We start from the raw sequence: 13,829 nt of genomic DNA, 5'->3' as shown, positions 1-13,829 counted from the left end.
AACAACATAACACAACACCACCGTTGTTTATTTTTACAGTGCACACAGTGTCCGCGGTGTGGTGAAAAGAGGGCAAGAGAGGAAATTAAAACAGAAGTGGATTTATAGTTAGAAAGAGTGCTAAAAAAGAGAGATTTTATTTGTATTTTTTTTTTTTTTTCTGAAAAAATCCATAGATAAGACGCACCGTTATATAAGCCGCAGGGGCCAAAAAACGGGAAAAAAGCCGCGGCTTATAGTCCGGAATTTACGGTACTTCAGACTAACTAATAAAGTAATAAAACCACTAGTAAACCAGTAGGCGGCGCCTAGCCTGCTGTTCAGTGAGTGGCCTGACTGCAAGCACCCAAAAAAAAAAAAAAAAAAAAAAATTTTTTTTTTTTTTAATTTGCGATTATCGATTCTGGAATAAAAGATCGATCCAAAAAATCGTGACATTAAAAATCACGATACTTAGGTGAATCGATTTTTTCCCCCACCCCTAGTATTTAATGAAGGGTGAGTGTGTATTTAATGAAGGGTGAGTGTGTATTGAATGAAGGGTGAGTGTGTATTTAATGAAGGGTGAGTGTGTATTCCTCACAAGAGAACTGTGCGCAGCAGGCAGCTCCGAGCGCTGGTCTCTGGCCAGAGGAGGCGGAGTTGGAGGCCTGGTTGGCGTTGCAGTAGACAGCCAGCTCCATCATCACATTCCGAAGCTTCTCCATGTCCACTACACGACAACACAGAGCAACCATAAGAGGAGAACATGGGAAAGTGATCACTGCGACGTTGTGTCTTTTTGAGAGACACAGAGAAAAAGACACAGAGAATTAAGCGAGTGTTCTGACCCTGGCTCGAGCTCAGGACGTAGAAGAGGGAAGGACTAATGACGGCTGCAATGCAAGGCTGGAAGGTCTCGTGGTGAGGCAGCTCCACTGTCTTCCAGTCCACTGGGAAAGAAGCTGCTGAAATCAAATAACAACAAACCATTTAAAATCAGGCTTCAGATACAACTGGGCTCAGGAAAATGATCACTCACCAACCCATTTATTTTCAGTTTTATATTAATACTTAAGACAAACAACCATAAAATTTAAACAACAGTAACATGACAGCCACAACAGCAATAACAAGGACAAGAAAAACAAACAAAAAACAAGACAAAAAATAAAATAAAAAGTTACCAGACATATTACTACCGTAAATTCCGGACTATAAGCCGCACCGGTGTATAAGCCGCACCTGCAAAGTTGACTATTTTTTTCTTATATAAGCCGCACCGGACTATAAGCCGCGGGTGTTTTAACTCATTGAGTGCCAGCCACTTTTGGAGAACGGACGCTCCCAGTGCCAGAGTTTCAGAGCGTTTTCAGTGATTTCTCGAGGCCCACAGAATATTGTGTGATATTACTATGTAAACACTGAACACGCACAAAGAACGATGAGACTCTATTCTATCATCTGCAAAAAAAAGTTTATTGATCCCATTTTCCGTTCTTTAGTTATGAGCCGGAGAAGATAGCTTGATTCATCCAAAAATAGCAATTTTTTTCTAGAAGCTGAGATAATTGGCCTTTTGTGAAATTAATCATTTCAAGCACATCACTGACTCTGAAGCTAATCTTTTCTAATGTAGTCACACCTCAAAAATAATTTCCTTCAATAAAACAGTTTAGGCCAGGGAATTTTGTTTGGCAGAATAATATTTTTAGCTACAACCAGCAGCGCTGGCCCCTGCGTGCGCTGCTGGTTGCAGCTTCTTGCTGGTTTTGATTTGCTGCTGGTGGGTATCGGATATTCTGGCTTGCGTTTGTCAATCCTGTCCTGCTGCCTGGGTCTGTCTGGGTGTTGCGTGCTGCTCTGCGTGCCCCCCCCCCCCCCCCCCCCCCCCGCCCCGCCCCGCCTCGCCTCAACTGCACACTCCTCCTCCTGTCTGTGGTGGCTCTCTGCTGAGTTTGCTGTGCGCACAGTGAAGGGTGCGGAACAGCCAGGCTTTTTTACAGCGTTCCGCGTGTGTTTGTCACCGGCAACGATGCTTCCAGTTGAGAATAATAACAACTCCACGGTGTGGATGTGCGGATTTGCTGTCGCAACCGACACGGAGCGGCTCAATTGTGGGAGCAGATTGGCTGCTGCAGGCACAGCTGCAGTAACGTGCTTCAGCATATCGATGCATACGGATGCGATGCGATTTCCGTTTCCATAACGACTTCTTCTTTGTTTTTTCCTTGCCTTTCTGTTATGTGGAGAGCACTGTCGCCACCTAAGGGTTCTGTAAAATAGGTTAGACACATCCAATAGCTATAATATTTGTACATCAGAGGCAGAAGGCTTTGATCGACGCCCCACCGTCAAAAAACGCAATTGACGAACATGTCCGTCCTTGGCACTCTACGTTACTATTTGAAATGACGAACATGTCCGTCCTTGGCACTCAATGAGTTAATGGTATTTTTTTTTTTTTTTTTTTTTTGTGTTTTAATGTTTAATTACCATATGTAAGGGTTCATGCACAGAGGGGATTGTCGGGAAAGAGATGGCTGTTTGAGGAAGCTCCCATTTATTAACATTTCAACAAAACAACATAACACAACACCACCTGTGTTGTTTTTTACAGTGCACACAGTGTCATACAGTGTCATACAGTGTGGTGAAAAGAGGGCAAGAGAGGAAATTAAAACTTATTATAGTTATATAGGATTTATAGTTAGAAAGAGTGCTAAAAAAGAGAGATTTTTTTTTTTTTTTTTTTTTTTTTTGAAAAAATCCATAGATAAGCCGCACCGTTATATAAGCCGCAGGGGCCAAAAAAGCCCAAAAAACGGGAAAAAAGGTGCGGCTTATAGTCCGGAATTTACGGTAATTGAATTTGCGGTATGTTTCAGAATGTTACAATCTCAGGTATACAGAACGGAGGTGGTTACATGAGTTGTGACATTACAAGGTAGTGTTGTCACGGTACTCGGTACTTCGGTACTTGGACGGTACTACATTGCTACGGTACCTGTTTTTCATGGTACCGAGGGTACCGAATTTACTATTTAGTTTGCCACCATGGCTTGGCTTCATGGACCCAGCCGCCAGCTAACGTTAGCCTGTCTGCCTGAGCAACACACATACATACTGCGCATACAGCCCCGCGCACTTCCGTGACTACGGTGTCCCTGAACGTCCACACGTAATCGCGAACAGTCATTCACAGCTTGTTGACACAAGCAGTGCGCACAGGCGGCGAAGAGAATGGCTACGGCTGCAGCAGGAGCGGCTGCTCCTATTCCAACAACTCAACTTGTTGAGAAGAAGAATGCAAAGAGTCGCATTTGGAAATATCAGTCCCCAAAGCCCCATCTGCAAAAAGTGTGAAAGGGAGTTCCAAACCAAACAGGGTAACACATCCAATCTCGCCAAGCACCCAGACCTGTTCACAGAATCCAAGGTGGGTTAATTCTTTCAAACGATGTAAAATAACACGTTTAACAACATATCAAACGGACCTTATCCTGTCACATTAGTTTTTGAGATAGCTGGCAATGCATTGTGTAACCATAAAAACGTTTGGCTAACGTTAACGTAATAACGTTACCGTGTTTCGTAATGGAATCATTATGGGACCCGGCTAATACCTGGTACAGTGTTAGCTAGCATAGTGTAGCGCCTGTGCAATGCAATGTTTGTAATGGAATCATTATGGGACACGGCTAATAGCCGAACTTAGCCATAGTTCAACATGGCATCAAAATAAATACAAGCTTCTTTCGGGTGAAACATGTGCGTGAATTAAAACTAGCTACATAAAATTGCTTGCACTCTACATGTGTGTATGTGCAGTTGTCCTTATCATCTCTTTATTTTAGTAAATCTCACTGACGTTACTTTCCATTTAACAGTATGCGAGAGATGAAGATGAAGAGGAAGGCACAAGTCGCGGAGCCCAAAAGACCACCCATCAGACAATTCCTGATGTTTTTGAAAAGCAGAGGAAATATGACAAGAACTCACATGAAGCAAGAAAGTGTGATAGGGCATTGGCAGAATTCCTATGCATCGATCAAATACCAATATACACCGTTGGAAAAAAAAGGATTCCAGCAATTCTGTGAAATAAATTAAATTATAATATTTAATATAATAATTAAATTAAATACTTGAGGGCTACATGCCACTGTCTGTACTCACTGCCATACAGAGTTGAATATAAGAAGATGTAAGCAGAAGCACATTGTTTTGTTTTAAAGTTGAAGGCTACATGCCATTTGTTAATTGGAAATGGTTGCATACTTTAACTAGAACGACCGCAACGCGGACTTATGCCTCCGCCATTACGGTAGTTAATTCTTGAGTCAAAATCGCCATTTGAGGCAAATTGGAAGAAATTCCATCAAGGCGCTCCTGTGATGTTGCGTTACAGAGCTTGGAAATTGGGTGTGTGAGAGGTCACAGTGACCTTGACCTTTGACCACCAAAATGTAATCAGTTCATCCTTGAGTCGAAGTCGATGTTTGAGACAAGTTAGATTAAATTGCGTCAAGGCATTCCTGAGATATCGCGTTAACAAGCTTGAAAATGGCGTTTGAGAGCTCACCTTGACCTTTGACCTTTGACCACCAAACTCTAATCAGATCATCCTTGAGTCTAAGGCGATGTTTGAGGCAAATTTGATGAAATTCCGTCAAGGCATTCGTGAGATATCGCATTAACAAGCAGGAAAATGGCGTTTGAGAGGTCACAGTGACCTTGACCTTTGACCTTGGACCACCAAAATGTAATCAGATCATCCTTGGGCCTAAGTGAATGTTTAAGGCGAATCTGATGAAATTTTGTCAAGTTGTTCCTCAGATATTGCGTTAACAAGCTTGAAAATGGCGTTCGAGAGGTCACAGTGACCTTGACCTTTGACCTTGGACCACCAAAATCTAATCAGATCATCCTTGAGCCTAAGTGAATGTTTAAGGCGAATCTGATGAAATTTCGTCAAGTTGTTCCTCAGATATCGCGTTAACAAGCTTGAAAATGGCGTTCGAGAGGTCACAGTGACCTTGACCTTTGACCTTGGACCACCAAAATCTAATCAGATCATCCTTGAGCCTAAGTGAATGTTTAAGGCGAATCTGATGAAATTCCGTCAAGGCGTTCCTCAGATATGGCGTTAACAAACATCCGTACGGACGGACATCCGTACGGACGGACGGACGGCCGGCCGTACGTACGGACGGACAACCCGGATCCATAATGCCTTCGGCCTGGCTTCGCCGGCGGAGGCATAATAAAGGAGAATATGTTCAAGAAATATCAGTCTGTTTTTTTTACCGTGGTACCGAAATTGGTACCGAGTACCGTGGAAATTCACTAGTACCGGTACCGACTACTGAATTATTGGTACCGTGACAACACTATTACAAGGTGGTTATTTATCTTTTCAGATAATCAACAAATGGACCCCATATTTTCAAGAATTTATTTGGCCCTTTAGATTTATAATAACGTATTCTCTCCATCTGTATATTTATGATCATTTCGTTAAGCCATTTCTGAAAACAGGGGGGTGCAGGGGACTTCCAGTTTGTCAAAATCATTTTTTTGGCAGCCACCATGCCCAGCATCAGTGCTGCTTGTTCTTCTACTGGGTAGCTTAAAGCGGCTTCTGAACAACCAAAAAGTGCTAACTCTGGATCAGGAAGAATGTCTTTTTCATAGACCCAGGAAAACCACTGAAATATTTTGTGCCAGAACTCATTTAAATGCGGGCAGAACCAAAAAAGATGTGATAAGGAGCCCTCTGCACCCTTGCATCTGTCACATACTGGAGACACTGATGGCATGAGTCTCATCTTTAAGACTTCCTAGCTTACCTGCTGATGGTGTTGCCACAGTCGGCTCTTCAACTGGAGCATCCTTGGCGCTGGCTCCTGTCTGATTAGATGGTGGGACCTGCTCCTTTTCCATCATTTTCTCTGGGTTCTTCACGTTGGAGACAGTGCTGTCACGGCTCTCTTTGGGAGCGGCAGCAGGCGGCTGCTCGGTCTCTCCGGGAGCTTTGGCCAGGTGCTCCGTGATGAGGGCAGCTGCCACACTCTGCCCGTTGTTCTCCAGCTCCACACCGTAGCCCTGCTCAGTGACACAGAGGACGCGTACTGAGAGCTGCTGCCCATCCACCAGAGTCTGGAACCACAGCAGGGCTTCACTGCTCCACTCTGAACCTCGGGGCTCCACACCTGAATTCAAACACAAACACACACACAGAGCAATGATTCAGTTTCCAGGGTAACATTTTTAGTTGGTGGAACCAGCAGAAGTTGAATTGTTGGGTGTGAATTTGGCCAACTGCAACTGATATAGACTGGGACTGACAGTCTCCTCTCCTATGCTAGTCGAGACAGCATTGAACAGAGGATCCTGCCATTGGGAACCAAAGGTCCCCATCTCTGTGTCATCATCATATTTTCTTAGTCTCCTCAGGAGAAGAATCTTTTCACACGCTACCTGCGAGCCAGCAGCGGATGGCCTGGAAGGGGAGTGTCAGGAGTCGTGGTGTGATGGCTCTCAGGTGGCTCTTCTCCACCTGCATGCTGTAGCCGTAGTCCACAAACGAGACTGCCACCTGGTCCTCAAACAGCACCTTCACCATAGACCGATGCCATGACCCATCACCTGCGGAGCAGAGGAGCACAAGGTGGCCAACAAGATCCACAAAGACATGTCTGGTCAAGATGGTCCACCATCACTCAAAGACATTATAAAATGACAAAAAGAATTTCATGTGTAAACTGAAAATGTGTTAAACTAACAATGCAAAATAACAATGCTTGGTTTATGAGATTTCAGCTCATATTATATTGTCATATTTAGGACAACTCGTATACAGTTTGTATAGCATTTCCAATTATGATGAATATATAACTCATGCCTTGGAATTTTTCCACAAAAAAAACAGGAAATGTGTTGCATGTTTGAAATGAGATTCATGTGCCAAACTATAATGATAAGGACTGATGTCTGTTTGGTTTGGTGTCCTCAAGCAGTGGGTCAGTAGGTAGTCTCACCGGGAAACATGGCACAGCAGGGTTCTCCCACTTTAGGCTGGAATGGTGGGGCATCTGCCTCACAGTGCTGCTTCAGTTCAGCCCCCAGCTCCATCAAAATCTGATCCTCTGATAGACACACACAAGGTACAATCACAGAGTTATTTATGCACGATAATCAGCATCAAGGCAGCACTATTAAAAAAGGTTATTATGTAAGGGTTAATGCCCGACGAGGTGTACATTATCACTTTTTAAGGGACGACGCGGAGGCGTGAACCGTCCGAGGCGAAGCCGAGGATGGTTTGCCTCCGCGAAGTCCCTTAAAAAGTGATAATGTACACCTCGAAGGGCATTAACCCGCTTATACCATGGTCACTTGCCAACAAAACAATAAGACCAGTCATTTATATTTCCATGTGTAATAAATAAAGCAATCTAAATGGCTAAATGTCTGTTATTCATACTGTAAATCAGTCTTCCACGAAATAAAATAGTCCCTCCCACCTCCACCAATCTCCGTTTTAAAGCCGACTCAAACGTTAACTTCATCACAGGAATGCAGGTTTAACGATGTTTTGCGTTCTACATTAAATTAAGACATTACCGTTTGGCTGCTTGCTTTATTTTGTATGATAGATACGTATTGGCCAAGTATATTAACATTTAAGAGCGAAGAGTTTCAGGAAGTGAAAAGTGCAGCGGGGGCTCGCACTGCATCTCTCTCTCTCTCTCTCTCTCTCTCTCTCTCTCTCTCTCTCTCTCTCTCTCTCTCTCTCTCTCTCTCTCTCTCTCTCTCTCTCTCTCTCTCTCTCTCTCTCTCTCTCTCTCTCTCTCTCTCTCTCTCTCTCTCTCTCTCTCTCAAAGGGCTCGCCCCCGCTCGTGCACGAGCCGAGGGAAATATCCTCTTTGTCGCCGAGAAGAGCCTGGTGACGCGAGGTTAAAAATCTCCGAAACGAAAATCAAAATTGTAAATAAGAGTTATTTTTGATAAACTGAGCACACAGGGGTGATTTAAATACTTACTTTGACCGAGTCAATTTTTTTCTCAACATCCAAAATTGTCAAATTAACCCTTAACGGGGGTATAGAGCTCAAACTGCTCTCCTGATAACACTGATGAAACTATGGCGCATTGATATGAACGGTGAACAGACCATTTAGCTAGGTGTCCATTATCACTGTACAATATCACTTTTTAATGGACACCTTGCAGCCAATCAGAATCGAGTATTCACCCAGACCATGGTATAATAGGTGTTATGTAGACATCTAGATCAACTGATAATCGTATCAGTTGCTACAGCAAAACAGCTTATACACTAATGTTTCCAAGTTACTTCAGTCCGTTGAGGAGAGCAGAGTGGAGGTGGTAGTAGCAGTGGGGAAAACAATTAAAATAAATGAAAAGTCAAAGTGTCATTTGATCAAGTTAAAATGATCTATATATTACACAACAACATTTCTAGGACTTGATCAGATGAACACACAGTGCAAACAGAAAATAAATAAATAATAATAAAATAATAAAGCATAAAGAACCTGATCCAACATTGTAATATTGGAACAAGTACTCTGTGGTACTCAAGACTAGCTAATATTTAACTTAAATTTGATACTATTCATATTACTGCCAACAGAAACCTGGTGTATGTAGGCTGAGGGCACAACTGTACCTTTAGGATTTTGGATGCGGCAGTAAAAGGATCCAGGACTCTCCACGACACTGACCAGCAGCGCCACTGTCTGGCCATCACAGGGAAGCTCAGTACAGGACCACGCCAGGGCCTCACTTACTTGTCCAGGCACTGCAGAGGGCATTTCATGTGTCAACAGACAAAATGCATTTCATACAGGTCTAATCATCTGCTCAACTTGGACTGGATGTGCTTCATTATTTAGCAGTTTCAGGTGCTGGAACTACCGGTAAGTACAGTGTTAGTAATTATGAATCTATGGGGGGAAATATCAGTTAAAAGCAGTGGCAAAGACAGCTGTAAATATGATTTACAAATATGAATGGCAGAAATGTTGGACATTGCAGTGAACATTTCATGCAAACAGGGTGGCCTAAGGTTAGAATGTCAAGCCTTGGTGAGGTGCCCTTGTGTAAGAAACCAAATCCGATATATACTGTATATCAGTGTTGTAGTACTCAGGACTCCAGGCCAATTTTCAGGACTCGTGACTCGATTTGGACTTGAGGCACTCATGACTCGGACTCGAGCCTTCATGCATTTACACACGGAAGTTGGGAGACAAGGACTTTTTAATTGATAAAGAGTTTTTTTTGTTTTGTTAGATTTGTAATAAAGTCCCGCAATTCGCGCAACGCGACTCAATTAAGCATTCAGATGGGAGCGAGCGGCCGAGATGAAATATCCCAACTCGAGCGAAATTACGCTGGCATCAGTCGCTCGCTGTTCAATGCTGATTGGCTGCCGTGTGAGAGTGAGTCAAGGATCACACTGGCTTGGAACAAACCGCTGGTTTATTGTGTGGCAACAAACCGCATTGACAGCTGATTGACAGGTATAGAGCTGTACTACCGGTATAGAGCTCGCGTTAGGAGCACGCTGATAGGCGTAGCTTGTAAACAACTACGGTGGCTCGTAGTGGACAAACATCATGACATTGCGTAACGTTATAGCCCCCAGATGTCCGTCAATTCTTGTGCCTGTTGACGAGCGATTTAAACACAGCGACAGAGCGATTCCAAAGGGTTGAATCGAGCAACAGAGAGAAAAATAAATATCTGGGTGTGAACACAGCTTAAAGGAGGACTTACCCCCTAGATATGTATTAGAACAGTGATTTGAAAATACCTATGGAAAAAACCAAGAAATTACATATACTCTTGTCTATACTAGACTCTTTGGCTGTGTTCAAGTCAAGATTTTTTTTCGGAAATCGACGCCATTACAGTTTGCCTACTGCCTCAAAAATAATTTATTTGAGAGGGGCAATATCTTTATAAATATCAACAACTAGCCAACGCTGGTGGCCTGTATGGAAACAGAAAATCTGAAAATGGTTGAAAGTTATATCAATTTGGTAATTCAGTGGCGAACTAGAAATTTTATTATTTTTCTGCATGTATCTCTATGGCAGAGTGTCAAACTACGTTACGAGAGCAAAGTGACATGGGCTCGTTACAGCAGCACACCGCACAATAGGAGAAACCCCCCGCTCTGGGGTAACACAATGCGAGATTTCTCCACGTCATTCCCTCGTACAACTAGCGATAAACCGCGCAATGAAATCCGTTTTTAATTTGCGTTTTGGGGCTTTTCGTGATTCTTGTTAAAAGTTACTGCAGCGCAGGGCAGTGTCAGACCTCCATGTGAAGAGCTCCGCCCGCGCGTCCCCGCTGCCTGAGCACACAGCAGCTCGTGCTCGCGCTCTAAAAGGCAGGGTGCCTACGAGCTGCTGCCTGGCTGGCAGAAAGGGCTCCAGACTCGGTGTGATACTCCTCTAACAGCATTTGAGCTTATTCAGGTAAGATATTTATAATGTAATGACACATTCAGCGATAAACTGTCTACAATGAAGACATATGTCAAATATGACAACGTGGTGTTCAGTATTTTAAGAGCACAGGAGCTACTTGCTTGATCAAACGGTCAAACCCAATCCGCGCAGCAAAACACACACGAGTCAACGTGGAGGAGCACACACACACAGACACACCGAGAGAGCCCAGCTGCTGCTGCGCGCGCCCCCGGAGCTTGGTGCTAGTGCATGAGGTTTACAGTACGACTCTCTCCCGCCCGCTCCCGCCTGCCTGGGCTGCAGACAGCTGCTTCCAACTCGGACTGATAATATATACATCATCATTCGAGCTTATCCAGGTAAGATATTAATAAAGTAGTGACACATTCAGCGGGAAACTAACTATAATTAAGACATGTGCCAACTTTGACGACGTTTGGTCCAGTATTTTAAGAGCAAACTTCAATAGGAATAGGCTTGGAGTTCTGAGGAGCCGAAAGGGTACAGGGGGGGTAGGGGAGTAATTATCTTGAAATCCCATAGTCTTTGGGGACAACCTGACGTCAGGTTGTACCAAATATCCCATTCATTTGAGAAAAAAAAAAAGCAGTGTTCGACCTTTAGAGGGCGCTTATGCCAGATATGCTGCTGAAAAATGACACAAATGGTCAAATGGCAACAGTTTGGTGTCAAATGTGGAAATTCTGACCAGAATTCTTCACACATCACCCCCAAAGTCATATATATTGGTTAAAAGCTGAAAAAAAGTGTTTTGGAGGTAAGTTCTCCTTTAAGCAGAAAGTCAGTTTGGCATGTTTACCCTGTGCTTCTCCAGTAGCAGCAGCAGGTGGCTGCTGGTCGCTGTCAGTGGCGGGCGAGGCGTAGCCGGCAGAGAGAAGAAGCTCGGCCACATTAGCCTGAGGGTCACTGCCCTCATCCAGCATGGCCACCAAAGCCTTGTCCTCACGCCCTCCCAGGATCTCCACGCGCAGAATGCGGTTGGAAACCCTCCCCTGCAGAGCCAGCAGGCACTCCTCTGACCAGGACTCCCCAACTGGCTGCACACCTGGAAAGGGCCCCACGGAGGGGACAGAGGGGGAATCACTGTGAGCACGTGTGTGAGACAGAGTGTGAGTGTTTGAAACACACACACACACACGCGCGCGCACACAGAGCGTGTTTCTATTTTAGTGTGAGATATCACTTCCAATCATGGAAGTTGGAAACCCTCATTACGGTTTCCATGCACCTGTGTTTACCCTGCCCTTTTGACACAAAATGGTCCCCGGGAAAAGGGTCTATTGCCGTTACAATCTATAGCTCCAATGATCTCATAAAGGGAGACTCAAACGTAAACAGTTTCCACCATCTGAGTATATTAAGTCAGTTTTAATCAACTTAGGCAGGAGTTTAAAGCAGATACAGTAATGCAAGGAAAGCTAAAGTTCAGACGTTCAGGAGAAAATTATACTACAGTACTAGGGGTGTCACGGTACATGTATTCGTCCCGTGAATTTACGGTACGACCCTCACGGTACCTCGTTTCACGGTACATGAAACGACACGACGAATACGTCAAATCCAGAAGCACCTAAACGCTGTTTGAACGGCATTGAATTGAATTGAATTAAACGCCACAGAAGAAGACACACCAAAACAACACAAGGGCCATAGAAATCCGCGTTCACAGAATGGGACGTTTTGTGGCGATAAGCTGTTTTGCAAATTCTGTCAACATCAAGCCAACGAGGTAAGCTTGCCAATGTAACGTTACGTAGCCGTGACAAAGTCCTTTATAGTTGCGCGTTGCGGCTAAACGTTACATAACATTGACAAAGCTGTTAACTTGTAAACAAGCAACATACATCGCGTGGGATGAGTGATGCGGTCAAGCAGACATCTGCGGATGCAGACAGGCAAGCTGCGGTGAGGAAGAGGCGATGACTCCTTGTCATGTTCCAATAATCCATTAGATGACCGAACGTAATCATATTATGCTAAACAAAACTCACATCCAATAACGTTAAGGCGCTGACAGGGTTCTTTCCCGTACTTAGTGGGAAAGTGAAACCCACCCCGTTGTCTGTCTTCTTCTTCTTCTTCTTTTTGATTTCCGGCAGTGTAGACGCTACTCGGCGTATTACTGCCCTCCACAGTTCAAATGGAATTTGATGTCTTCTTTATATTCTTCTTCCCAAAATGCTCCCATTCATAAATATTGTCCATACTAACACTCAGACGTTAATTGTCTGAGTTTGCGCAAATGCGTCCCTCAGTATTTTATCGATATCTGTTCCCGATACGTCCACCACATCCAGGAACCTCTTTGCAGCATCCACCACCATTTCAGTCCTCTCAGTCTTCCCAGTTATAGTAGCAGCACAGTTCAACACCATAGCAATAAAGGCCAAGAATCGCTTCTTATCCATGCAGATAACATTACTCTGAATCGATCTGTCCATTTCCTTTCTCGGTTCCTTTTGTACACCCACGCTATCCTCATTTCTTTCCACCCTCTCACGTTTCCTCTCCACACTTTTGACAGCCTCAGCATATGACAACCCTTTCTTTTCTCTGACTTTACTCACTATTCCTTCTCGGATTCTTTTTGGGCACTGTGCTGATCCTGTATAGTGTTTTCCCTCACAATGCAGGCATTTCACCTGCTGTTCACACTCATTGCCATACCTCATATCACAATCTTCCTTCCCACACCGACCACACCTTTTATCTCCTCTACACACCGCAGCTACATGCCCATACTCTTGACAACTGAAACATCTGAGCGGCGCCCTTTCATAGGGCCTCACCCTGTAGCTCACACTGTCCAGGAACACTCTTTCCGGAATCCCTTCACTAAAAGACAGACACACAGATAAACTATCCTCTTTCTTACCTTCTACAAACCTAGACATCCTTCTGGCCTCATACACACTCTCTACCTGTTCCTCAAATAACTCCACCTCCACCTCAAGCGGCACACCACTGACTACTCCTTTCTTCATCGGCTCTTTGCTTAGTTTAAAGCACTCAACCATACACTGCTTATACTTACCTATCTCAATTACTTTCATTCCCTGATCCTGTGACACACACTCTATTACTACCAACCCACTTCTAGTTACCCTTATCGCTTTTACTACACCAACTTTCCTTTCCATAAACTTTCCCAACTCATGCAGGTTACTGAAAATTCCATCCACTTTTGACTTCGCTCTCATTCCTACACTATACGAACCCTCACTCCCTTGCCTCACCTTCTTCACTTCCTGATAGCCACCGTCACTTGAGTTACTACTTGATACACGATTACGTTTATTTTCAAGATCCCTTGTA

General features: G+C 44.1%; 1 protein-coding gene across 1 annotated transcript in view; it reads right to left on the bottom strand.

The window, feature by feature from the left end:
* The window catches only part of LOC310774954 (tudor domain-containing protein 1-like), a gene marked incomplete at both ends in the record, with an annotated part of 66,354 nt that overhangs the window by 42,482 nt on the left and 10,043 nt on the right, over positions 1 to 13,829 (bottom strand). Inside the window, 7 exons of the mRNA XM_083635044.1 lie at positions 584 to 712; positions 831 to 947; positions 5,832 to 6,194; positions 6,463 to 6,630; positions 7,023 to 7,130; positions 8,678 to 8,809; positions 11,314 to 11,559. Coding sequence (XP_083491170.1) covers positions 584 to 712; positions 831 to 947; positions 5,832 to 6,194; positions 6,463 to 6,630; positions 7,023 to 7,130; positions 8,678 to 8,809; positions 11,314 to 11,559 — 1,263 coding nt within the window. The remainder of the gene's footprint in view (positions 1 to 583; positions 713 to 830; positions 948 to 5,831; positions 6,195 to 6,462; positions 6,631 to 7,022; positions 7,131 to 8,677; positions 8,810 to 11,313; positions 11,560 to 13,829) is intronic.

The sequence above is a fragment of the Poromitra crassiceps genome (assembly GCF_964638095.1).
Source record: "Poromitra crassiceps genome assembly, chromosome: 4".
In the NCBI taxonomy this organism is placed as follows: Eukaryota; Metazoa; Chordata; class Actinopteri; order Beryciformes; family Melamphaidae; genus Poromitra; species Poromitra crassiceps.
This window is presented reverse-complemented; position numbering and strand designations above follow the sequence as displayed.